The 24,485-nt window shown below is 37.8% G+C and overlaps 1 protein-coding gene across 1 annotated transcript in view; it reads left to right on the top strand.

Annotated features, from left to right (window-relative positions):
- The window catches only part of LOC140133381 (collagen alpha-6(VI) chain-like), a 94,637-nt gene that overhangs the window by 22,173 nt on the left and 47,979 nt on the right, over nt 1–24,485 (top strand). Inside the window, exons 2-15 of the mRNA XM_072153494.1 lie at nt 3,143–3,229; nt 5,671–5,761; nt 5,848–6,435; nt 7,058–7,132; nt 8,388–9,008; nt 9,547–10,107; nt 15,006–15,557; nt 16,739–17,308; nt 17,945–18,514; nt 19,442–19,785; nt 19,873–19,951; nt 21,153–21,298; nt 21,549–21,641; nt 23,966–24,019. Of these exons, the coding sequence (XP_072009595.1) occupies nt 5,695–5,761; nt 5,848–6,435; nt 7,058–7,132; nt 8,388–9,008; nt 9,547–10,107; nt 15,006–15,557; nt 16,739–17,308; nt 17,945–18,514; nt 19,442–19,785; nt 19,873–19,951; nt 21,153–21,298; nt 21,549–21,641; nt 23,966–24,019 (4,320 nt within the window). The 5' untranslated portion in view covers nt 3,143–3,229; nt 5,671–5,694. The remainder of the gene's footprint in view (nt 1–3,142; nt 3,230–5,670; nt 5,762–5,847; nt 6,436–7,057; nt 7,133–8,387; nt 9,009–9,546; nt 10,108–15,005; nt 15,558–16,738; nt 17,309–17,944; nt 18,515–19,441; nt 19,786–19,872; nt 19,952–21,152; nt 21,299–21,548; nt 21,642–23,965; nt 24,020–24,485) is intronic.

The raw sequence follows: 24,485 nt of genomic DNA, 5'->3' as shown, positions 1-24,485 counted from the left end.
TACTGTTTTTGGAATAGAATCAATACCATTCACTTGCCAGTATTTATTCTTGTGATAGAGGATAGAAAGAATGTAGTTTAATGCAGTGGCCAAATTCATGTCATTTTTACCAATTATCAAGTGGGCCAAAATATACGAAACCTTATGTGCATTTAATCCACATAAGTAAAAACACTGTAAGATTCATTAAGATGAAATGTATAATTGGCATTATCTATGTTTGCCTTGTCGTATAACCGCAATTAAATGGTAATTACTCCCCAGGACAGATGTTTGAATCACATTCGTGAGTGTGATTGACCCCAAGAAAGCAGAATGGTACAATACACAGATCAGTGTTATACAATGTATCCATAGGCTGAATGATTAGGGTTACATTGCATACATAACAGCCATAGGATATCTAATAGGACAACTAGTGAGATGAGAGTTTGTTGAGGTTTCTATCCTTCAAGGACCAAAATAGTCTATACCAGTGATGGCTAACCTATGGCACTGGTGCCAGAGGTGGCACTCAGAACCCTTTCTGTGGGCACTCAGGCCATCACCAGAGATGACTCCAGGTATCTTCCTGCAGTCCCAGACAGCCCAGGACTTGCTGTGCACAGAGCTATTTTAAAGTGACAGCTCTACCTGGGACTATTTTCTGCTTTATTGGTGTTCTCAGAGTGCTGGTATCAATGAAAACTGTGAGTATAAATCACAAATTAAATTTCTGTGTTGGCACTTTGGGATAAATAAGCGGGTCTATGTTGTAGTTTGGGCACTCGGCCTCTAAAAGGTTTGCCATCACTGGTCTATAGCAGAAATGTAAAGCTATTTGAGCAGAAATTTACACACATAGGGGCACATTTACTAAGGTCCTATCTCCAGTTTTCTGTCTGGTTTTTTTATGTGCAAACAGCTTGCCCATGTATTTGAGGAGTGTCTGCGCCACATATGTGTCACACCGACCCTTTTGTTTCGCAGCTGCACTATTCTTCACATGACACAAATTTCATCACTGAAAGGGGACTGTGCCGACTGTGCGCCACATTTATCATTCAGATTCTGACAGAAGTGTATCGCACGCCCTTTATGTTAAAGGTGCACAAAAAAAAGTCAGTGCACTCTACACAATTCTACAGAGGCAAACTGTACATAGTGCAGTTTTTAGTAAATGTGCCCTATAATTTCTTTTAAAAATGAATTAAAAGCTAAAAAAAAACTGAATAAACCTTAAATATTGCAACTTTTCAGTTAGTGGTGGCATGTATCTAACCATGAAACAAACTCTGCTGGGGCTTACTTCTCCACCTCCCCTCTACACATATGTAATCTGACACAGTAAGCTTCTGTCCCTAGCTAGCAAGAGGAAAGTCAGAAGAGAGAGGATAGAGAGAGTCAAACTGAGTCAAAAAGAAGCACCTTGTCCTGAAAAGAAATACTACAATGTTTCTTGTATGTATCATTGCTTTTTGCATAGGTTTATTTTAACAGTCGAGTCACCTGCACACAATCTGTTTTGTCTTCACCTATTAGTGCACATATAACTGTACAAGGAGGTAATGGATGCAGGTATGCCTCTCACCAATTTCAATTTCAGTACATAACTGCATTTATCTGGCCTTTAGAGATGGAGTAGCAAGGTGACTCCATGACCAAAGTATTATTAAAATGTCATCTTTTCACTATTATACAAAAAGTAGGGAAAAGGAATCAAATGTTAATAATCTAAGGGGGTCCCAGCAGTAATTCGGTGCACAGTTGACATACTTTATGACACTATGAATGTACAACACAGCAATGAACGTAATCCATTACAAGATTCCGTAAATTATACTTTACTATCATTAGCTTAGAATTAGTAGTACCAAATGGCAATAGTCTTCCTGCACTGCTCTCCGTGGTCCTGAAATACTTTCCTTGGATTACCAGGTGAAGAACACTGCACCACTGTTTGTACCCTCAGATATGTGTAGATGGGGCTTACCTCTGAAATACCATGGCTAATATTTGATGGGATTTGACCTCCCTAATATGTTTCTAATTTGCTGTGTTTTGATCTGTCTGTGATCTACCCTCTATCCTAGTGGTACTTGTGCTTAGATATTTCTAGGTCCAGCTACCAGATATCACTTACCAATTTTTACAAGCAACTATAATTCATTCAATCATTTATTCAGAGAAGATTAAATTTGTGTCCCTAAAGTGTGTGTGGAGTAAGGGGGTTAAGAAAATTACCTACTCCCTTAAGAAACCCCTCAATGTGTGCTCATTGACATTTGAAGAGAGATTGCAACTCGTTGTCCTCCATGGCTATCTTTTTGTTTCTTTCTACTTTTTATACCCCTTGATGCTACCCCCATTTCTCTTACTTGCTTATTAATTTTCCACATATTGCACTTCTTAATAGTTCTTCTTTACCTGAGGAACCTTGTCAATTGTATTTTTATCTGCACATTTTCAGTTCATTATTGGTGTCTGTACTATCAACACTTTTCATGGCACATTTCCTTATTGTGTATGGTGCCTTCAGCCAGAAAATCCACTCTGAATTGAAATGTAAATGGGTGTATAAAGTCAAGGAGGCGGAGAGTTTAACAGTGAAGCTCAAGCTCTCCCTGCCGCTGAACACCTCCTCCCATGTCTTACATCATGCACCAGACTTTAGGAGATCTGGTTGGTTATCAAGTACTGTGAAAGGGTCATTCTGAGACAGGGAAAGCCCGAATTCAGTATTAAACTCTCCTCCTCCCTGACCTTATACAGCACATTTAAACTCACTTCAAAGTTGATTTTCCAGATAATGCCATCGCACTGGGTCATGAAAGAAACTGGGACAGGCTATAAGTAGTGTGCAGGTGCGAAGCAGGAACACCCTATCTCAGCCCATTCCATGGCTGGGGACAGACCTATACATGCCCCTTCATGCCCACTTCTCATAGAGGTGGTGTTGGGGTTAAAATAATCTCAATTCCTGGCAGCCATTTCAAATTATTTTCAAAATGTAATAGAATAATCATGGAATTTTATTATGGAATTTCTGACACAAGGCTTCTAACAGTCTAATAGTAGTTGGGAATGTAATTTGACTAAATCATTAAAATATTTAACTCTGTGTCTTATATTGGGCATATGTCTTATTATTTTTCTCTTGTAGAATCGAAGAAAAAAATCCGTAAAACAATGTTCTCATAAATCAGATTCCCAGCTCCCAGACCAGAGACGGTTACTGAAAAATATTTTCGTATGTATTATTGCTGCTATGCTAACTTTTGTCTGCCACTAGAAACATATTAACTCTTCAAATATTTCGATGTTTGAAACGTGTAAAATATTGATCCATTACATGCAGCTCTAGTTAGGTTATGTTGCAGCAATGACATCCTCTTATTAATTTATGTTTATTCCCATTGATTAATATTTAGCATTTTATATATAACCCTGCATCCCATCATTAAATTAGCAGAGCAGTCCCCCCAGTAATTCAAAAGTAGTCAGCAGTGTCCAGTTATAAATATGCTGTCTAACAGCCTCCAATTGTCCAGCAGTTTTCTATTATTATACAGTCCAGGAGCTCCTCCTTATAATAACCTTTCATTTATTCCTCTACCCTCTTATAATATACTCTGCTGGAGCCCACCCCCTCTATAATATACTGTCCAGAAGCCTATTCTTCATACTATTACTGTCCAGAAGTCCATCCCCTCATTATAATATACTGTCCAGGTATGCTTCCCCCCTAATAATATACTGTACTGAAGTATATTGCCTTCTAATAATATAGTGTCCAAGAGTGCTCCCCCCAAAAATATTTACTGTTCATGAGTACCTTCCCCTAATAATAAGTCCAGGAAGTACTAAAATTATGCTTTTCAGGGGCTCCCCCTCCTAGTAAAATAAAATACTGTCCAGAAGTGCCTCTCCCCCAAATAATATACTGTCCAGCAGTCCACCCCCCCCCCCCCTTCACTATAATATACTGCCCAGGTATGCCTCCCTCCTAGTAATATACTGTGCAGAAATACATTACCTGTCCAGGAGTCCCCACACCTAATAATATACTGTCCAGTAGTGCGCACCCCTAATAATATACTGTTCAGGAGTTCCCCATCCTAGTAATATAAGATACTTTCCAGGAGTGCCTCTTCCCCAATAGTATACTGTCCACAAGTGCCCCCCCCCCCCAATAATATACTGCCCGTGAAGTTCTCCCTACTAATAATATACTGTCCAGGTGTCGTCCCCCCCCCCCCATTCCCTAATAATATACTGTCAAGTAGCCATTAAAAAAATAATAAACTTATTACTCAGTACTTAGTCCAGTACTCCCCACATCTTTTTCTCGCTGGTAATCACTGAAGCAGCAGACAGAGACACAATCCCTTTGCTCTGCCTGCACACACTGTATGATGCAGCGGTGTGATGATGTCATCGTGGCACCATCGAGCCATAGAGTGAACACAGGCAGAGTACGGGGATGGGTCTCTGCCTTTGTTGCTGAATAAATTCTATGGGGCCTATTCAGTTAGGGTCACGTATTGCCCTTTCGTCGGTTTGTTCTCTGTTTTCGGGATTTGTGCAGCTTTGACAGGTATTTAACAGGGTTTGCGCTGGGATTGTGTCGCACACAATCCGATTGTGGCGCAGCTGCGCTGGCTTTCATGTGACAGAAATCGGGATGCTTGTTGTCGGATGATCCCACTGATTCCGACTGAGCGCAGGATTTAAGCTTCAAATTGTGTCGCAAAATCAAGCACTTACATGCACCAGGAAGAAGAAGGTGAACTCCGTCGGACCTGATAGGGTAAGTGACACATGCAGGATATTAGCCACACGATCTTATTGAATCGCAGCAGAGTGCATGATCGTCAGACAATGCATCTTCAGTGAACTCCTCGGACTGGGTAAAAAAATGTGCCCTTATGTGTGTTTCAATGTCACACAGAATTGATTCTCTATCCCCTCTCTTGGGCATGCCCTTGGCGCCTGGCAGATACGGACATTTCTAAGGCCAGGCGCGGTTGCAGACACACACCCTGCTACCACGAAGTGTGGTGTACAGAAATATGTGACTGCCCCACTCAATCCTGGAAGGTAGCGAGGTGTACATGTAATATAACTGAAACTTACCTTCAGGCAGTGAGTACAGATTTGTCTTCCTTTACCATTCCTCTTGTTTGACCCTCCCCTGATATGTGTCACAAAATGACCAAAGCAACACAATTTCATAAAACTCTGCATGGCCAGCAATCTGTGAATTCCATTCCCCAACGTGTTATTGATTTTACATGCATGGCACAATATTGCATACCTTGATTTCATGTAAAATCATTCTTAACATACCGTATATACCCGAGTATAAGCCGACCCAAGTATAAGCCGAGGCACCTAATTTTACCACAAAAACCTGGTAAAACCTATATTTTGTTTACTCGAGTATAAGCCGAGTTTGGGTTTTCAGCACATATTTTTCTTCTGAAAAACTAGGCTTATACTCGAGTATATAAGGTAACTAAATTTGATTTTACCATTAATTCCATGCTTTTTCATGGCTGTAGAACTTTAAATTGAAATGTTTCCCATTTTTATTTTTACTGAATAGTTTTGTAGTTTGTATACAATCATGACTTTCAATGTTCTTTTTTTTACCAGTTTGTCTTGCTTATTATATATTTTCATCTTCAGCAACCTTCAGCAGGAGCTCTGAAGATGAAGTTTTTATTTGGTATATTTATGATGGCTAGCTGGCTGGAGATATCATCTGGTCAAGATACTGGTAAGCTTGTCAATGCTGAATATTGGTAATTTACTCAAAGGTTACTTTTAATCTATTTCACTGTAATTTATTCTTTGTGATTACAGTCCCGGAATATGCAGATCTTGTATTTCTGGTGGACAATTCAAATAATATTGGAAAAAACAACTTCAACCAAGTCAAATCCTTTATTTCAAGCACCATTTCTCAAATGCAAATAGGTGTTGGCCAGTACCGAATTGGTTTAGCACATTATAATGATGATCTAAATATAGATTTTTCTCTCTCAACCTTCAAAGCAAAAAACCCAATAATAAATTACATAAAAAATAAATTTGATTTTAAAGGCGGGTCTTTGATGACTGGTAGTGCCCTTGACAAAATAAAGGAATCCATGTTTAATGAAATAAATGTAAGAGACAAATCACAGTATCCACCAGTTCTTGTTGTGATCACATCTGGGCCCTCTCTTGATGATATTCAACTATCAGCTGATGCTCTGAAAAGGGAAAATGTCAGAATTATTGCAATGGGACTAAAGAATGCCTCTAAAAATCAGCTGGAAACCATGGCAACATCACCCAATCTTGCATTCATGATAAACAATGTCAAAGACCTAAACACATTTTCGAAGGATATGGTCAAAACAATTCAAGATGTCATTAAAAATAATAATTATTTGTCAAGCACCCAAGGTGAGAGCATGTCAGCCATCTTCATCTATCTGCCGTTCCTTTTGAAAGGATTGGCATTCTACTGGAACCAACATCTTAGTCAAATAATCATCAAAAGATTAACAGAGCATGTATCTTCTTACCCATAACTTATTAACTATAACTAAACTAAAAGTAATTTTCTCTCAAATTATATAATTGTGATATTAACTCATCTTAACTAGTTTAGTTTTCAAAATAACACAATACGTTTTCTTAGATTTTAGTTTTTCACTGCATGTTAGAAGCAAAATAGTTCAAGGATATAAAGTAAAAATCTAAAAGCTTATATTATTCAATTACATTTAAACTAGTGAAGCGAAATGTTGGGATACTAATGCAAAATTATTGTCATATATTTTATATAACATAAACAACAGAACAACAGAATTATTTTTTCGATAAAATGTGTCATTTTAACCTGAAGTTTTATAATTGCTTCATGTAATGGGAACTCATTTGAAAATTCAACACTTTTGAAAATTCAAATTAAAAAGTTTAGGTATTCCTGTTTATATCCACTGTAATGGTTATAGCATTTGTAAAATTCTAGTAGAAAGAATTTTCATCGTTAACATTCACCTATTTTTTTCTATATTAATAGGAACTGTAGTATATACTACTCCATTCTCTCCAACAACTGTTGATACATTACTTTCTGTGAACAACAAAACTGGAGGTAATTTTAGCAGATTTTTGGCTAATTATTGTGTTGATTTCTTCCTCACTATTCCTATATTTATTATTTTTTTATATTTTTTACTGAATGAAAACAACAACTGCCTTGCTAGGGCTTAAAGTATAATAGAAAAGGGTTTCATTCTTGTTTCTAGCTTTAGGAACTATATTGGTGAGCTGCTCTGGCAGATGTTAACCAGCCATGTATTACAATAGTGACTGTTCAGAGCTTTAATGTTGTACTACAGTTGAACAGAATGAGCTCTTGTGGGGGTAGTTGTCTGGCTCTTGTGGCGGTAGTTTCTTCCAAAGGTGAAGTACAACGGTAGGGGGATATTTCCAGGTGGACAAGATGGTAAATGGTAAAGATGAGATTGGGTTATAGATCGGCAGGGAAGACGTGTATACTGATGGCTTGTTATGACCTGGTATGATATTTGCATGTGTTTAAAGGGAGAAGTAACAGTTACAGTAGTTATTACTGAGATAGGCACAGTGGTGAAATTGGGGATAAAGTGAAGTAAGTGCACAAGTATTGAAATTGTTAGCTTTAAAGTATTGAGTAAACTTTTATACAGGAGGGACATTGGGTTGTGTGGGTGGTTTTCAGGGATTGTAGGTTGAAGCTAACCCTGTTGCAGTCTATTTTCATTTTGATGTTTGGGACATAGTCCTTATGTGAGTTGGGGGTGTCAACTGATCAAATGTTCAAATTTTATCACGTATCCCCTTAAAAAACAGCTTGTTAAAAAGCAATAAACATACTTCTATATATTATTAAAAAAATGGTACTATAGCAAAAAAAATAATTTTGTGTTCTTTAAAGAGATTTTCCTGTGTCAAAAAGTAAATGATTTTGAATGATGAAATTGTGTTAATCATCAGTTCCAAATCGCAGACGTTAATGGCTGGATGTTGAGCTGAACCCAGGCCCGATCCTGAACTTCTAATTAAGTTCGGGATCGGGTCCACGGAACCCAAACTCACAAACTTTGGTACGAACCCGAAGTCTGCGGTTCGACTTTGCTCAAAACTACTCACTGTAATTGAACTCACCTCAGGAGAGTTGCATATAAATATGCAAACTGATTTTTTAACATTTGCAGCCATAGAGAAAATCCATTTATGGATAAGGGCAATGCTTAGTTTTAAGTATTTATTTTGGGATAATTTGAATGGAAGGTTTTCTTGGCTATGTTGAACTATAGCTTTATTATCTTCTATATACAAATTACATATTTTTTGTTTCATTGCAGTCTGTAATAAGGGAATAGCAATTGATCTGGTTCTAATTGTGGACACTTCAACACACACAAGCTCAGAAAATGAAGACTTGAGGAACTTCTTAACCAATGCTTTATCAAATCTGGAGATAAGTGAATTCTGTGTCTTTGTCGGCCTGGTGACATTTGACAGCCAAGCAAAATTGGTTGCCTCCCTCAATACAGGAATCAGCAAATCCATTGTGGACAAATTTATAGGAGAACTAACAGTGTCAAAGGAAAAGATTGCAAAAATCGGAAGTGCAATTAATTTTACAAGAAATGAAATATTTGGTGATACTTCAGCAAGCAGGAAGAACCAAGGTTTAGAACAAATAGCGATCCTAGTCACTCATAAGTCTTCTTCAGACAGTGTTATAGAGGCTGCCAGTCTACTTAAACAAGAACATGTCCGAGTCTTTACTGTGGGCATTTCCCAAGCCAATGAAACACAAATGAATGAAATTGTTTCATTGCCACTTCACAAATTTCAGCTTAAAGTGAAGACATTTTCTGATCTTTCAGGCAAGACAGATACTTTACTGAAGATGATTGTGAACATTATTGATCAAGATGTCCTTGCCTTACCAGAACAAACAGAGTTAATCAGACAAGGTAGTATTCTCATGGCATTTTGGGGATAAGGCTCTTATTGATAGTGATAAATATTTTTGTATTTTAAAGACAAAGTCCAGCTAGACCATCCCCTACTAGTATAAATTCAAAAATCTAATTGGTTCATTGTATTTCTGCTTTTTTAACACAAAATTGGATACTTCTCAGACACAGCGAAAAAAAGTCTGTTGGTCCCCAACCATTCTTCCATATGCTAATGTTTCAATATGGAATGTGGCCGCACCAACATTGGCCAAATTATGGAGAAAAAAACTATTTGTGCCACATGGATACATTCAAAGTCTTCAAAGGCCTAGTTTGTAGGCCATTGTATATTCTCAATGTACATAGATCGGTTTCATGATTTCTTACTAATATAAAAGATTTCTTAGTGAAACTCATTTTCATTATATGTTTTTATTTCCAAGGTTTATTGGGATCATAACTCTTACCTATGATTGGAATCATTTTAAAATTGATTATCAAAATTGTAAGATAGTGTTAATTTTTTTTTAATTACGATTATGTTTATCTCTAGGATGTCTGAACACAGAGCTTGCTGATATTTATCTTCTCATTGATGGTTCTGGAAGCATTGGTACCCAAGATTTTCAAGACATGCAGACATTTTTGGTGGAGCTGGTAGAGATGTTTGATATTGGTCCCCAGAAGGTTCGTGTTGGGGCTGTACAATACTCTGATAACAGTCAACTGGAGATCAATATTGCTTCTCATCGTGACAAAACCGACTTAAAGCTGGCCATTCAGAACATCAGACAGCGAGGTGGAGGAACAGAGACTGGGAAAGCAATAAACTACACTAGTAATATAATATTAGATACTAACAATATCAGGCCAGGGAATGTGCCTGTATATTTTATTGTTCTTACAGATGGAGAATCTCAAGATAGTGTGAAGGAGGCTGCCATGATTCTTAGACAACACAATGTAAATGTGTATGCTATTGGAGTTAAACAAGCCAACCAAACTCAGTTGCTGGAAATCACAGGAGATTCTAACAGGGTTCATTTTGTTTACGACTTTGACTCTTTGAAAGACATAAAAAATGTGATAGTCCAGCAAATATGTTCTACAAAAGGTAATATGAAAGTCAATAAATTATACCAACACAGTACAAGTTATCTGATTAATAACAATGTATTTTACTCCAGTCCCAGACCACCAACATGACAGAAAAGAGTAGGTTTGGCATATTATGTGCAGAAACCAATGACTATTATTCTAATGATGATTGGTGGAGGCTAGAGAATCTTGACCTGATGCAAAATTCCCAGTTTGGGTACCTCTGCACTGTTAAGTATGACAGCATAATGAAGGGAGGCGCCACTCTGCTCACTGTGTATGTTGAGATTAACCGTACCTCACGAGTGGAAACTTTAATAGAGGGAGGTTGTGGGAGGGGGATAATAATGGACAAGGGGAAGGGCCAGTGCTGGAATAAAGCTAGAAGCCAAACATTATACTTTTGGAAAGTGCAACCCCCAGGACTTCAGTCATTGACCTGGCAGAGAGCCAAGTAAACTTTACCATTCAATATTTCTCTAACCAATGCATATACAGTATACGGAATATTTTAAGACATGTTGTACTATTTACTATCTATTGTAAGGTTTCCTTTATGATATGCATTACTTGTTCCTTTAGCATTACTCTCTTTGATTATGTGTACATTGTCAAATATTAACCCCTTATTTCCGCTCCTGTTTTACACATTATTGCCTAGGGCATTTTTCTGTTTTTTACATCAATGGGTCATATTTACTAAGAGCCGTGTGCCAGTTTTCTGTCAAACTTTGGGTTCTTTCTAGTGCAAACTGCTTGAACATGTATTTAAGAAGTTTCCAATTCACGTTTGTGTTGCATGCAATTTTTTTGTGGCGCAGCTGCACTTGTCATTATGTGACACAAATTTCTGCACTGAAAGGGACGTTCTGGTGCACAGTTGAACCGCGGCGCCAGATTTAACATGCAAAGTCCGACAGTAAAGTGTCACATGGCCCATGTTAAGGGTGCACAAAAAAAAAAATGGTACACTCCGTCATCGGCTCCGTGTCCCTATGCGGTCTGTCGCACGCACCATGATGTCAACCGTTCGCTGACATTATAGTATGTGCTACACACATTAGAATGTCAGTGAGCGGCTGACATCATGACGCGTGTGACTGATGGCGTGCTGACACGGAGCCAAAGCCGGAGCATCGATGTATAGAAGAGGACCTGTCCGAGGGGCGTCGGAAGGTGGGTACACTTTTTTTTACAGACTCGAGTATTATCCGAGTTAGAATTTTTCGGCTTATACTCAAGTATATACGTTATGTGCCGCAAAATGGTACCGCTGAAAAGGAAAACTCAACACGTAAAAAATAAGCCCTAAACCAGCTCTGTCAACTAAAATTATTGTAGTTACGTCTGCGAAAAGATGGCGATAGGAAAATAAACTATAAATAAATATATTAGTTTTTCTTCAGTAAAATTTTAAAAATATATAAAAAACTATATAAATGAGGCATCGTTGTAATCGTAGTAATCTATAGAATAAAGATAATATAGTATTTTTAGTGGTGTATGACCCCAAAAACATACAAGAAGGGAAACCAGAATCTACAATTTTCTTTTCTTCCATACATTGAAGAGTTAATAAAAGCTCATCAATGAGCTATTGACCAACAAAAATGAAGTACCGTATTTTTTGGACTATAAGACGAACTTGTGTATGTGTTTAGTTCTGTGTGTGGTTCTGTGTGTATAGTTCTGTGTGGGTGGTTCTGTGTGTGTGGTTGTGTGTGTGTAGTTCTGTGTGTGTAGCTGAGCTGTGGGTGTGGTTCTGTGTTTGTAGCTGGGCTGTGTGTGTGGTTCTGTGTGTGTAGCTGAGCTGTGTGTGTGGTTCTGTGTGTGTAGCTGGGCTGTGTGTGTGGTTCTGTGTGTGTAGCTGAGCTGTGTGTGTGGTTCTGTGTGTGTGGTTCTGTGTGTGTAGCTGAGCTGTGTGTGGTTCTGAGCTGTGTGTGTATCTGAATGGATGATGCAGGGCTGAGTGCATGTAGCTATGGATGATGCAGTGCTGAGTGCGTGTAACTATGGATGATGCAGAGCTGAGTGCGTGTAACTATGAATGATGCAGTGATGAGTGTGTGTAACTATGGATGATGCAGTGCTGAGTGCGTGTAACTATGGATGATGCAGAGCTGAGTGCGTGTAACTATGGATGAAGCAGTGATGAGTGCATGTAACTATGGATGATGCAGAGCTGAGTGCGTGTAACTATGGATGATGCAGAGCTGAGGGCGTGTAACTATGGATGATGCAGAGCTGAGTGCATGTAACTATGGATGATGCAGAACTGAGTGCGCGTAACTACGGATGATGCAGAGCTGAGTGTGTGTAACTATGGATGATGCAGAGCTGAGTGTGTGTGCTGTGTTTTAGTGCGACCAACATGGATGTTTTAATTGGTGTAAAATATATTTTTACTTTTTTTGGAAGCCTAAATCTGGGGTGTGTCCTACAGTAAGAAGTGTCTTATAGTCCGCAAAATATAGTATTTGTAAAGTGCCACTTATGTCGCAGAAAATAATCCCTTATATGTCCAAACTGACAAAAAAATAAAGATTGTGTAGCCATCAAAAAGGGACAATGCATAATCTGCTCTCAATGGTGCAGCTGCCCTTCAATGCCCTGGCGTGTGCCCATACAGCAGTCACCACCACATACAGGGGATTGTTATACTCAGGAGAAATTGCGTATATCAAAGTTTATGGTACATTTTGGTATTTTATCCATTGAGAATGTGTACATTGTTAGAAAAACATATTCATTTAGCCCAAAAAATTAAAATTTCATAATTGCAAACTATTTTGTTTTATCCCCTGTAAAACAATTAAAGGGTTAACAAACTTCATGAAAGTTGTTTTACATACTTTAAGGGGTGTTGTTTGTATAATGGAGTAATTTATAGGGGTTCAGTTTTATTTAGGCCTCTTAAAGTGACTTGATACATGAGCAGGTCCCGCAAAAGCCTGATTTTGTGTTTTTATAAGTGTGAAAGATCACACCTAAAGTTCAAAGCCCCATAACATCTTACAAAAATGAGAGGACATATAAAACCATGGAGACATAAAGCAGACATTCGGTTAATGTTAGTTCTCAAGTTTTTTTACTCATGTGTGGAAAAAGTAGAACATTTTGAATTTCGAAAATCAAGATTTTTTCCAAATTTTCACCAAATATCCGTTTTTTTCATAAATAAACACAAACCATACCACAACTAACATGAAGTACAAAGTGTCCTGAGAAAACAATTTCAAAATCACTTGATGATGTTAAAGCGTTTCAAAGTTGTAACCACTCGTAGTGACACAGGGCAGATTTGAAAAAATGGGACGTGCCAGGAAGATGAAAAGTGGCTTTGGCAGTAAGGAGTTAAACATTTTTATATGGGTCAATACTCAGCAATGCCAAATTTATAGGGTTTCTTTTTTTAAAAAAAGTAACCTTCCTTTGCATAATGAAATACTAATGGGGAGAAAAAAACTTTTTGCTTCGACACCTTCCAAGCACCATAACTTTTGAAACTTTTTGTCAATGTGGCTGTGTGCTGGTTTATTTTTTGAGAAAAGACCTGTAGACTATGGGTTTATAAAGTGTTCTGATTGCTATTAATATCATTTTTTGTGTTATGGATTTAAAAAATGTCAATTTGGGCATCAATTTTTGTTTTCTATTTTAAAGTTTTTTTCTTATCATAGATAAATATAGATAAATATCATTATAATTTGGTGGCCAGGCTTGGAATGGGTTTGGAGGTACAAACTGTGCATGATTTAACTCTTTTTGTGTGGTGTTTTTTTTTTTTTTGTTTGTTTTTTTTTTACTTTTTTTGGACTTATTTTTTTCTTTACATTTGACTTTCTCACAAAAGAGGACACTGACTGAGATAATTCAATCTCTTATATAATAGGCCAGGCCAATAGATCACTTTCACAGGTCACACTGGGGTTTTCACTTCATCCAGTTGCAAGGTGCCGATGGATTGGTATTGCAATGCATGATCATTGCCCCTTCTTTCAATCTAACTATTCAAGTATGAGAATGGCACTCTCTGTAAAGAGGGAGCATTTTCTGTTTGATTGTATACAAGCTTCTAGATAGCCAATCAGAGCTCAGTTTTAATTGTATACCCTGATGTGGGAATATAAAATCTGAGCTCTGATTGGTTGCCACAAGCAACTAGATCAGGTACATAGAGGTAGTGTTATCAGAAGGGTCTGAGAGCAGAACTGTTCTAGTTATCCACGGAAACCTATGAAAGCTCTACCTTAATTTTCCGCCCGTTGTCTATACAATTAAAGCTGAGCTCTTACTGATTCCATGGGCAACTAGAACTATTTTACCCAAAACACTTCTGATAAATCTCACCCTCAGATTCTATCTTTTAAAGCTTGTTTGTTAAAGATCCATATACTGCTAATGTTTTTTTTACTATTTTGCCACCAAATAAATTTGGAGAAGTGATGAGAGAGTAGTACATTTCCAAAAATTGTGCAAATAAAAACTGCAGCTCACCCTGAATAGAAAATGTGGAAATATGAATTGAAAACTTTTTTTCACTTAAAAAGTATATGGCTTCTCATGGGCTACCATAGTAGAGAAGTTTTCCAGCGTTCAAATGGCACTTTCATGAATTCTGCTTTTGCTTCCATGGTTAGTGATTTTGCATCCATCCATGACATGATCTTTGTGCTGTAGTGGCTGTAGTATGTAAGACAGTGTCCTTAGAAGAAAGTGCATAGGGGTAAGCATGCAATGGAAAACTACCCATCTAAATGTGTAGACATCGTGACATTTAGACTTCAAATCTGATGTAGACATGATATTAAAATATTGTCATCTTTTGACTATTTTACGTAATTACTTTTATATTTTTAGTTTAGCAGATATGAAACAAACATAGTCTAAACAACTTCATTTCTGTCTTTCCAGCTTGTCAAAATGCAAAGGCTGATGTGATGTTCCTGGTTGACAGTTCATCAAGTATAAACAATAATAACTTTATTAAAATGAAGGAATTTATGAAAAATCTGGTAAACAGAACTGAGGTTGGACCGGATAGAGTACAATTTGGTATTGTCCAATTCAGTACTGACAGCAAAGAGGAGCTACAGCTGAATGGAACCAAAACTATTATCGATGCCGCTATTGACAATATGGCTTATTTGACTGGAAACACACACACCGGGAAAGCTTTAGAATATGTGTTTCAATACTTCACAGTAAATAAAGGTGCTAGAGCAAAGGTGAACAAATTCCTTATTCTTATAACAGATGGGGAATCACAAGATGATGTGAAACCACAGTCAGAGTCTCTACGGAATAGTGGTGTGAATATTATTTCTGTGGGCATTTTTAATGCAAATAAAACTCAACTAGAAGAAATAAGTGGATCAAAACAGCGAGTGCACTACCTTGAATCTTTTGAAACATTGAAAACTATAGAGGATGCGTTAACCTTCGAGATCTGTAATCCTCCTCAAGGTCAGTATACATAACATTCATAGTCATCACCAGGGACTGATGATAGTCATCAGCTGAGACTATTTTTGGTCTTGACTGTGACCAAAATGTGTCAATTGAGATAAAGAAGTCTCAAAAAGAAGAAACCAGACAAAGTGGTGACAAATGCCTCCCCACATAGTGTCATAGGTCTCAGTGGCGTAACTAGGAGACACAGGGCCCCCTAGCAGGCTACTGCATGGGGCCCCCCTTCCCACTTAAAAAATATACACATTAGTATACTCACACATGCAAATTACAATCACATATAAATACATGTGCATATACACACACATACAGTGCCTTATGCAACATACTCACATACAGTGTATACAGACACCTTATACACATCACGGATACTGCATATATACATCACAGTATATGTTATATGCATATTATGCTGGACATGTGCAGTACAATATAGATATAATGGTGTACATCCTCCATTGTTTATGGTGTCAGGTCGGATGACGGGGCCCCCTGACACTGTGGGCCCCATAGTGGCTGCTATGGCTGCTACTGCTGTAGTTACGCCCCTGATAGGTCTGATAAATGGGGTTGATCAGAAAAAAAAACCCTCACTGAAGCCACAGTTGCTTTGTATTGAAAATGAATGGGAGCCCCAGTCTTCTAACAGCTGATTGCTACATGTGACCCCCTTAGATCTACTATTAATAAGGCTAGACCATTAATTGTTATTGCGAGCCAACCCCTTTAACATGCCAATGGATCTTCAGATTTTTTAAATTAAAGTTGCAATATTGAAGTTACATATGATAGCATGTGTCTAGTTAACGTGCTATCATAGTGCTGTATTTTATACTTAAAGTGCTCTCACATGCTCACCATTCAGCTTAGTATCAGACCTACCAAAAATGAGGTCGCTGTAAATAGGTTAAAGGTTTTTTCAAGAGCCGCACATCCATATTTATTACTTGCCATTTTGGCTTGCATTCTAAAACCCACTCTGAATGTATTAATCTCTGTTCCAAATCATATACTAATCAAATAAGTATAATGTATGCAAGTGAAGACATAGCTTAGCCACAATAGGTCATTGTAGCCAGTGTGTGGATGTGTGGTCAAGATCTTTATATCTTGATGTCTTTTTACTGAAAGTTTTATTGGTTGTGTAAATCCTCTTTTATCTTTTATCTTCACAGATTGTGCAAGAATACAAGTTGCAGATATTGTTTTTGTGATGGACTCATCAGGGAGCATAAATAGAGAGCAATATGACACAATGAAAGATTTTATAACATCATTTGTAAAGAAGTCACTTATTGGGCCAAATAATGTTCAGTTTGGTGCTCTCAAATATTCAGATGACCCTCAAAAGCTATTTTACCTCAATGATCATAACAATAAACAAGATATTATTGATGTTATTCAAAATGATCCACCAATAGGAGGAAACACCTATACTGCAGAGGCCTTGGAACTTTCAAAAATATTCTTTACAGAAAAACACGGAAGCCGTCAGCGTAGAGGAGTCCCCCAGTATCTTCTTGTTATAACTGATGGTGAATCTCACGATCATGATAAACTCAATGAAACCTCAAAACAGCTACAAGATGCCGGGATTATCATTTATGCCATTGGTGTAGCTATGGCCAAGACTGAAGAGCTAATTACAATGGCTGGGACAAATGGGAAATGGTTCTTTGTTGAGAACTTTGATGGATTAAATGATATTTTTAAGAATATATCTGATGATGCTTGTGGAAGAACAGGTAAGTTATATCATTGGTTTAAGGAAATGGCCTTTCCAAGATATGTAAAAGAGAAAAATTAAAGATGTTTTTTAAGGTTGTAATGTTGATGGCATTTCCTTAAGACAGATTGACTTGACTCTAATCATCTGAATTGAAGGGGCTGCACTCCAGCAAGTGGCACTTTCCTTCAATTCTTTAGGAGGCATGTACATTAAGAGCCTGGTACTGAAACTCCCAAGTCAACAATATGGTGACAGACTAAGCTATATGGCAATGTGACTATGAAGGAGAAAGTAGAAAAAGATGTTAAGGAGATAAATTCCCTTCATTAAGAAGACCACTGATCCTATTTAAATGGCCCATCTTAAAGGAAGGTCTTCAGTTTTTGCCTTTTTCAATGTTGTTATTTGTAATACAATTGCTTTTGTTGCATTACACAGCAAAATTTAGAATGTATGAGGTTAAAGGGATTGTCGAGGATGTACAATTTAAGGTCATTTGCTGTTTGACGAACACACAGGGTATATAACTGGAAGCAGTTGGCTCTGTCCTCTGCATAGTGGCCAGAAGCCGTAACTGCAACTGTTAATTTTCCAGTGGATGCACGGTAATTATACATTCATTGATTTTTCTATGATGTTAATATTTTTGCAGAATGTGAAAAAGAAGAGGCAGATGTAACTTTTTTGATCGATGGTTCTGGTAGTATTTCAACAACAGATTTTGAAGAAATGAAAAAATTCATGGTATCTGTGATTGAGGATTTTGATATTGGTCCTGGCAAGGTTCATGTAGGTGTTTCTCAATACAGTCATTTGTTCAGAACAGAGTTTGAACTCAAAACATACTCGGAAAAGGAAACTTTAAAGGAAAAGGTTAATGGGATCAGCAAGATTGAAGGAGCCACAAGAATTGGAGAGGCACTGACAAAAATAGATGCAGTCCTGAGTCGAGCAAATTATAGTCGAATTAATGCAGGTGTTCAGCAAATATTACTTGTGATAACAGATGGAGTCTCATCTGATGAAGTTGCTATGCCTGCAGAAGCTATCAGAAGGAAAGGCATTGCTACTTATGCTGTAGGTGTGGGAGATGTTTCCGATACACAACTTCTTCAGATTGCCGGATCTTCAAGCTCAAGGTTTTCTGTTAAGAATTTTGGTGATTTAAAAAATATTAAAAGGAGAATTGTCAGAAACATATGCGAACCACAAACATCCAACAGTGAGTATGATCTAATTTTTATCCGATTATCGAATCAACAATTTCCGAATCAACATAATGGGATTAATTTACTAAGGGTTGCACTGCTCACTTTCATCGGACTTTCCGACGGTTTCGGGTTTTGAGCGGCTTTGACAGGGTTTGTGCCAGGATTGTGGCGCTCGCGATTGGATTGTGGTGCGTCTGCGCTGGCTTTCATGTGACAGAGATTTATGAGATTGTGTCGCAAGATCAAGCCCTTACATACACCAGAAAGAAGAAGGTGAACTCCGGCGGACCTGAGCGCGGAAATGACACATGCACGATATGGAGTGCGAGATCTTAGTGAATCGCGGCACAGTGCATTATCGTCAGACAATGCACTTTAGGTGAGCTTAGTCGGACAGGTAAGTAAATCTCCCCCAATGAGTGGATAATCTAACAATCTGTTCAATGCAGTAAACATTTATAAGCAAATATAGCTTTTGGCTGCAACAAGTATAAGAAGCAGAAGAAGGTGAAACCACTCAAATTTATTGCATCCAAATTGAAGGTCATCCAATTCTCCCAGGACTTTTCTGTAATGAGGACACAAGGTCTCTAGGCATAGTCCTGTTGTAAGTGACAGTTGGCCCAGGCAGGTTCAGAGGATACAGGTGCAGAGAACCATGGATCCGGCAGAGGATTGTTAAAGTCAGTCCAGGGTCAGGCCAGGCAGTGGTCCAGCAGAATCCTGGGTATAATGATTACCTCAGTCTAAGAAAGATGGGACAACCCAGTAAGGCAAGAAACAAGTGTCTACAGTAATTTGGTATTTCTTAATTTATAACACAGCCATTTCACAGCATTCATTGAAGATGTTGTAATGGGGCAATTAATGTGGTTATTGGTGTAATACAGTTGTCCATATTCCTCCTTGAAATGTAATTCTTGTTTCTCTCCTTGTAGATTGTTCAGTTGATGTCATAATTGGCTTTGATATTTCTACCTATCCTAAATATACCAAATTGTTCAATGGGCAAGACCATCTAGATGCCAGCATTGCTGAAATCTTAGACAGCATGATGAACTTGAGAAGTCCAAGTTGCAACCCTGGTGTGAAACCTCAAATAAGTGTAGCCTTTCATTTGCCAAATGCTAATGCATCGATTTCGCCTCTCTTTCACACATATAGTCCTGATTTAGCAGAGAGGCTGAAAGACAGTTATGTCAATGACTCTTCCTATATGACATCCACCGTTCTTCACTCAATGTGGAATATTTTTCAAAACAAAGTTACAGGAAAAGCGAAGGCAAGTACAGTCACCATCACATGATTGATGAACCTTCTTGCCAGGATCTGATTCCTAAAATCTTTATACATTTTGTTTTTTATCTAGATGATGTTAGTTTTCACAGATGGTCTAGATGAAAATGTTGAAGACCTTCAAACAATGGTGGAGAACCTTCGAGGACAAGGTGCAGTGCTCTCTATTTATTTTAAGGGGGTGTGTATGTATATTCTACAGGGCAAAATTGGAACTTACACTGCTGTTTCTTGGGACACAATAGCACAGATTGGTTCTATTGAAATCTCTTCAGGGCCTTTCATAGTCTCTATATTAAAACTTAGCTCAAGAGGCAACAGCACTTACACATTAACATGTCTCAAGGACCCATTGAGACTGTTCACTCAGTTCTTCTCCTGTGTGAGATGAAACATCTCTGAAGGCTACGAAATGTGTATGCTAATATGCTAATAAGCTAATATTAGCTTTCCCACTATTCCCTGGCGCCGTTTCATTCCCAACCCACTGGCAGTCTCACGGACTGCAGTGGCCCTGCCAATCACACTTGTCTCAATTATAGGGATAAGGTTAATATGTCTTCCATTCATGTATTTCTACCATCTAAAAACAGAAACATACCATGCATGTAGAAAAATACAAAAGGTGTATGAAAGGAGTATGCTCACTTGTGGGTCAAGTAGCACTGGTGCACGATGCGCCACGATGGTAAACCCGATCTGGTCTCGGGGACAAAAAGAAAATGAAAAACTGAAGAAGGAAATCCATCGGCATCAGGCAAAGAAGTATACATTTTTCTGTTACTTCCTTCTATTCTAGCAGGCAGTGTTTCTGAAGTGCAGTACACAGTATAGAAGTAAGAATAGGAGGCTAAAGAATAACTCTTTCCAAATGTGGAGAATATTTAACTTCAGCTCTCTGAGGAGAGTAGACTTTCCATGGACAGTCTGTAAAGAGTTAAGTCGTTAGACACCTTATCAGGTTCCTAGATCTCTCAGCTATCCATGGACACAGGACAGAAAACAGATTTACCCAAACTGCTTAAATAATGAAGAAAGGCAGAAGACAAAGAAGGACACGGGAACAAATTTCTTTAACCCTTTTACACCGATGGACTTTTTCCATTTTATGTTTTTGTTTTTGTCATCACCTTCAAAAACGCATTGCTTTTATATATTTCCATGTACAGAGCTGTATGAAGGTTTATTTTCTGTGTAGCAAATTTAACTTCCTGTGTAACAAATTGAAGCTTACTAATATCATTAGCATTTTTCATTTAAACAAAATTTTCTGAAAGGCTTGTTATGCTTTAAATGGGAATATGTTATCAATTATTTAATTATGTCAATATTTTTATAATATGCATATTTTAGGGCTGACTGGATTACTGACCATTGCTTTGGAAGGAGCAAAAGGATATGATGACATCAAACATATAGAATTTGGCAGAGGCTTTGAATACAGCTATCAGATGCATATTGGAATGCCAGATATTGGAGTCAGACTAGCCAGACAAATTGTGAGTTTATCTCATTCTTCTGTTAACCCCTTTCTGTTAACCCCTTTAACCCTCTCCTGCCTCTAATCTGCTCCATGGATCATATTTATCAGGACCACTGCGCCACATCAAATTTTACCATAATAATGTGTCAATTATGTAGCAGTGAAAGAATGTATTAGTAAAACATTAGCTTTTTACTGTTTTAAAGTAATCATAAACTGCTAATTTAAATCAGTAAATAATTAATAAATGTTTCTTTTTCTATCAGTCCCATGTTAATGAGAAGACATGCTGCTGTGTATTCTGTAAATGCATTGGACAAAGTGGAGCACCTGGAAAACATGGGCCAAGAGGCCACAAAGTAAGCATTTCATCTATTATTTAAGGTTAGAAAATATACATGAATGGACATCTTTACAAATTTTGTTCAACCAACATAACATATCTCTTTATTGGCTTTATGGTATCAAGGCAGTCCTATATTATATCAATGAAAAATAGTCGTATGTTTTTGTCCCAGTTCTTTTCTCCTGGGTTACATACAAAATAGGTTCTGAAAGTTTGTTCTTAAAGTAGTTTTCCAACACAGCAAGTTAGGCCCAATCCACAGCATAAGGTCTGACTTACTGATTGGAGGCGGTCTTAATGATGGGACCCCCACGGATCATGAGAATGGCGGTCTGAGGTACTCCGGTCGCACCCCTCACAGCTTACCAAGATTACCAGAGCAGCCGGTCGCACATGTGTGCTACCATGTTCATCTCTAAGGAGCTAATGGAGATTGCCAAGAGCAAATTATTTTTTGTTCCCTCTTACATATGGATTTAAAAAAATTTGGGCTGACAAGGAAACACGGATTAACAAAAAAGCTTTGCTGCAGACACCTAACAGTTGACCATTGCAGCCTGGGATTAAAGTACAGTAAGTTACCAGCATCCGGAGAACATCACCAGAGGTCACAATAGGCAGAGATAGGGAGGTCAGTTTGTAACTATGGGGTTTCTGTAAGTCTGGTGTCTGGGACTGCCTGTATTTCAAGGAAACCTACCATGAGGAATCTACTATCAAAAGTAATAAATACCAATAAGAGCACCCACTTCAACTGTATATAATCCTTATATTAACCAAAAGATGAATACCAATAATAGTATATAGGACAAAATGGTATCACTCATGAATCATATTTCCAATATGAATTAAAATTATTCAAATCTTTATTTATGCACACCATGACAATCAAAAAACACTAAAAACATAACTTTACCCACCTGTCAAACCCCAGAACACTACCACAGCACCCCAAAGTAAGTTTCACAGTCACTTCCTCAAGGGGGTGTGACAAGGGGGGGGGGTGATACCTTTTTGTCCTATATACTATTACAGGCTGTCCCCGACTTACGACAATCCGAGTTACAAACGACCCCTAGATACGAACGGGGTCCTCACCCGTACATGTGCGGCCGAGGACCCCTTTTGTAACTAGGGTTGACCCGTTCCTCCGATCGCAGAAGCACTTATTTACCCTAAAGAACCCTTGCAGAAACGCCAGATTCACTTGTGCTGCTCTTCTGTGTGGCACCGCCTCCTTAGTGATGCAGCGGAGGGGAAGGTAACTAAGGACGCTGTCGCGTGATACCAGCAGCTTGTAAAGCACTTCCGTGCGCATAAAGAACAAGCCGTAGTATGGCAGTATATGGTAGGATCGATCAGACAACCTAGGGTTTACGTACCCTAGATGGTCTAAAAAATAGTGAAAATAAAAAAAATTATAATAAAAAAACATAAAAATTGTAATCATCCCCCTTTGCCTATTTATAAATGTAAATAAACAGTAAAAATCATAAACACATTAGGTAATGCAATAACGGTTTTTCACTGAGTTTAACTCCGTAATGGAAAATAGCGCCAAAGTCGAAAATTGCACTTTTTTGCCATTTTGAAAAATATTAAAAATTTTGAAATCCGTAATATCAAAGCCCACAAGAAAACGGAGCAAATGCGTTTTTTTCACCATTTTCACTGCATTTGGAATTTTTTTTCTCGTTTCCCAGTAAACAACATGGAATGAAGTGCTATTGTGACCTAGAAAACAAGCTGTCACTCTTTACGTGTAAAAATAAAAAAGTTATAAATAATAGGTGAGGAGTAAAAAATTGAGATGAAAAAACAAAAAAGGGCCAGGTCGCTACAGGGTAAATGTTCTAGACATGCCCTATAATCCTACTTCTAGGTGTACGGTGTTTAATAGGCATAAATTCATTGGGTATAATTTATCATATGACCAGCTCCTTCTGATAGTTCTATGTCTGTCTTTGGCGTTCTGCTTCAGTCAGATTCATTAAAGTGAATTTTGGCCCTTGATAAATCTTCTGGAAGTGTCTAATGCTATGGGAAGAAGACCATGGAAGGAAATGGCATCAATTTGTGCCAAAACTTGCGGAAAGTCGCAAATCATGAATTCAGTCATATTATGAAATCTAGTCTATACAAATAATTAATTTGGTGCAAGCAGGGTCTATGTCAAAGTAATTTTGCACTGTCCCATGTTCATTTAGCACAATGGAAAGTTGCAAAATGCAATTTGCACCTAAACAATGCCACACATTAACAAAAAAAAAATTAAATAAATGACCCCCTTTGACTTATCTAAACTCATATTCAATTATTCAATTCTCATCCATACAGGGATTACCTGGTTTAAAGGGAAATCCAGGACATCCTGGAGAACAAGGAGGAGATGTAAGTCTTTTATATAAGTTTATACATATTTCAATGCTCAATACACAACAGTAAAGCTATTGCTAACGAGAAAAAAATCTTCTTATGGTAAACAGTAAATATAAAGTAAACCTACTTTAACTACCTTTATCACCATATACTTGGATTGCTCTATTTAAAGGAAATCTACCATCAAAATCAAGCATGGCTAAACTAGGGACACTTACTCATAGATGTAGGTAGTGTGACTGTGGGAATCTTCTTATATTTGTTATCCATGATCTCCTTCTAAAATCAACATTTTAAAATTATGCAAATGAGCCTGAAGGGCTACTGAGGGTGTTACCAGAGCCCCTCCATGCTGCATATTTACAGGCTATCACACTGTCTCTGCCTCCCCTCTTCGCCCTCTGCCATATGTAATCTCCATGCAGAAGAGAAAGATTTAGCACACAGTGGGGGGTTGTCATGAATAACATATATAAGA

Source organism: Engystomops pustulosus, chromosome 5, assembly GCF_040894005.1.
Source record: "Engystomops pustulosus chromosome 5, aEngPut4.maternal, whole genome shotgun sequence".
In the NCBI taxonomy this organism is placed as follows: Eukaryota; Metazoa; Chordata; class Amphibia; order Anura; family Leptodactylidae; genus Engystomops; species Engystomops pustulosus.
Note: the sequence above shows the minus strand (reverse complement) of the source record. Positions and strands in the feature narration are given on the sequence as shown.